The 3,035-nt window shown below is 41.3% G+C and overlaps 1 protein-coding gene across 1 annotated transcript; it reads left to right on the forward strand.

Moving 5' to 3' along the window:
* The first annotated feature begins 722 nt into the window (after positions 1-722).
* On the forward strand, positions 723-1,385 carry LOC131883477 (hypoxanthine-guanine phosphoribosyltransferase-like). Its single transcript, XM_059230958.1, has one exon. It carries the CDS (start codon positions 723-725, stop codon positions 1,383-1,385), a length of 663 nt encoding a protein of 220 aa, XP_059086941.1.
* Positions 1,386-3,035: the final 1,650 nt, after the last annotated feature.

A 3,035-nucleotide genomic window follows, 5' to 3' on the forward strand; every position in this document is an offset into this window, starting at 1 on the left:
AAAAAAAAAAAAGAAGTCCTGCCCTAAGTGGATAAATCTTGATTGTTTAAACGATGCTGTTGTTTAAAATCTCATTTCCTGTTTGCATAAATGTAGGCAGTATGAAATGCCACTGGTACAGAAGTCAAGGAAAAACGATATCCAGACGTTGTGTCGGGTTACTCCTCAGCCCCCAGGGAGAATCGAACTCCCGACCCCTGGTTTACAAGACCAGTGCTCTAACCCCTGAGCTATGGAGGCTCGTGTGTGATGCGTGGGGAAAATTTTCAAAATTATGATTGAAATACTTCCTTTGCCGGCATTCTTTGATGCTGTTTAGATGCCAACAACATCAACTACGGAACAATAACAGGTATACCATCGTATACACTTCAAATGTTTCATCTTGAGTGCATATGTGGCTGATTTGAGTAATAAAAATTGGAGTGGAAGCACCACGTGCATATTCCCAAACATTTAGCGTTGTCAGAGGAGTTCCAATATCATTTGCCTCATGAGTACGCTCGCTGCGGGGTGACGATCACGTACAAATGTGTGTATGTTGTGAAATAGGAGGTCAGTGGTGTGCACTCGGTTGAAATGAAGTTTCAAGATCACGCCTGGTCACTTGAAAAATCTTAACTCAAGGGAGTATATTCTTCATTGTGTGGAGGAAGCTCAACTGATGAGGATCATAGTAGTGTCGTTGCTCTATTCAAGTTGCAATCATTGCGAACATCAAAATGAAGAATTGCATCCATATTCCCGATGATTTCGCCGGGTTTGATCCTTGTGGCTTTTGTATTCCTCAGCCCCTGGCGAGCTCCATTCATAGGGTGCTTATTCCTCACGGTATGATCAAGGACAGGATTAAAAAATTAGCCGACGATATTTTCAAAGCCTTGGTCGAAGAGGAGGTGGAGTCTGTTTCTTTGCTCTGCGTGCTCAAGGGAGCATATCGGTTTTATGCCGATCTCCAGGAAAGTCTCAGCGCTGTCAATGCGAACGAGAGTAGCAAAGGCCATTTCCACATCATTCCTGAATTCATCAGGCTCAAAAGCTACGAAAACACTTCCTCACAAGGAGAGGTCAAGATTATGGGCATTGATGATCTCGAGAAAATTCGGGGCAAGACCGTTGTGGTTGTTGAAGACATCATCGACACTGGTCGAACAATGCGAAAGCTTCTGTCCACTCTAGAAAGCCATCAACCAAAGAAGGTCATTGTCGTTTGCCTCTTAAGGAAACGAACACCACTCTCCGATGGATACAAGCCGGACTTTGTGGGCTTCGAAATTCCGGATCGATTCGTCATCGGCTATGCTTTCGACTATAATGAATACTTCAGAGACCTCATGCCGCTCTGTGTTATAAGTGAAAAAGGAATAGAGAATTTCAAGGAATAAAAATCATCACATTTTGTTGCGTTGGTTTTGGTTTTCAATTGTGGTTACGATTGAACACTATTCTTTTAAGAATCATATGAATTGAAATGGCAAGGCACAGTACTATTCTCTTTACTGTGATTGATTTCTATTATTTCACATCAGGATGGCTCAGTATTGAATGCTCACCAGGCCCAAAACGCGATTGTTCGGCAATGGTCACGGGCAATACGAAAGGAACACAATGAGGGTACTATTCCTTGATATTCATTACAACGGTCCTGGTTTATTTATAGCTTTTATGGGGATGGTTTTAATTTATCACGTGGAGCTAACCGAAATGGAACATATTGATGCGTCCGTTTCCACCGGGCAATACTTTTTAAAGCTGCGATGCAGATCCATGTCAGGCACAGTTTACTCACAAACTGGTTCTTAACAAATTTTACCACAGCCGGCGAATCCTCCGGATTCAGTGTTTTTGAATGACTTCAGGCTTATTTTAAGGCAATTTACAACAACGTCATGCGCAACGAATTGTTACAAATGAATAACACTTTTCAATTCCTAGATTCTTTCAGTTTTCGTTAAAGCATGATGTATGTGCGTGATGCTGAATTTCTTCGTCGAAAGGGCCATGGGTTCAAAATATTGTATGCTTAGCCAGGAATAACCCTGGAGCGACAGTTCCGAGCTTCATATACTTCCTACAATTGTTATCCCTCTAATGGCGTTCAGCCGAATGTTAAACAAAGAACTCTTTTTATCCGAAATACAGGTTTGGTTTGGTTTTTTTTTTCATGGGCTTTTCTAGCCGCTACAGGGAATATAATCCCCAGTACTATTAAAATGAAAGGTTATAATTCGTCTATTTAGTACCTTTCAATCTTTAAATGATATTTGGTCTACCAACGAATTTGAGTTGGCAGACCGAGCTAGTCCTTGAATATATGGTTGATCAGGAATGCTATCTGAAAATGTGTCCAAGTCTGACTTGAAAGATGCAACCGTATCAACAAGGCCTATGTATACCTTACGAATGTTAGAGGAAACCAATTTAAACAATGAAGGAGCCCGACAAAGAAGAGATGTGGACTTCACTGTTCGAACTAGCCTGGATTCTTTAGGACTTGAAGGTGCTCTCAAAACGCGCATTAAGCCTCTACGGTCACTAGAATTGACCCTAAATCCTGAGTTGGGACCAAGCTCATGAATGCTTTTGAAAACGTACAGTATCAGATACCTTTCGCACCTTCTCTGAACACACTACAGTCCCAACTTTTTTGGTCTCTCCCAATACGAGAGCTCTCTGAAAATTGTGAGCGTGAAGTACACTTTTGCATAGCCCCCGCTTTCCAATTGCTAAAACGGTTTTGGTCATAATGAGGGCTATGAAAAAAGTAGACCTAAATAAACAGCAAAACTAAAGTTTGAAACAGTTCATTGAAAAGCCTTAGAATCAAGGTGGGCAATTTTGGGAATCAGGCGTCTAGAAGTGACCAAAAGCGGGCGCTAGGTGTTTGTGATATCCTCTAAAATAATGATGTCTGATTTAGCTACAGATCGATGACAATTAGCAATCAAAAATAAACATTTTAACATGGCGCAGTCGGCAGCCGTAGGAGTTTCGAGGAAAAATACAATAAAAGACGAGGAATCAAATATGAATTG

Source organism: Tigriopus californicus, chromosome 7, assembly GCF_007210705.1.
Source record: "Tigriopus californicus strain San Diego chromosome 7, Tcal_SD_v2.1, whole genome shotgun sequence".
Classification (NCBI taxonomy): domain Eukaryota; kingdom Metazoa; phylum Arthropoda; class Copepoda; order Harpacticoida; family Harpacticidae; genus Tigriopus; species Tigriopus californicus.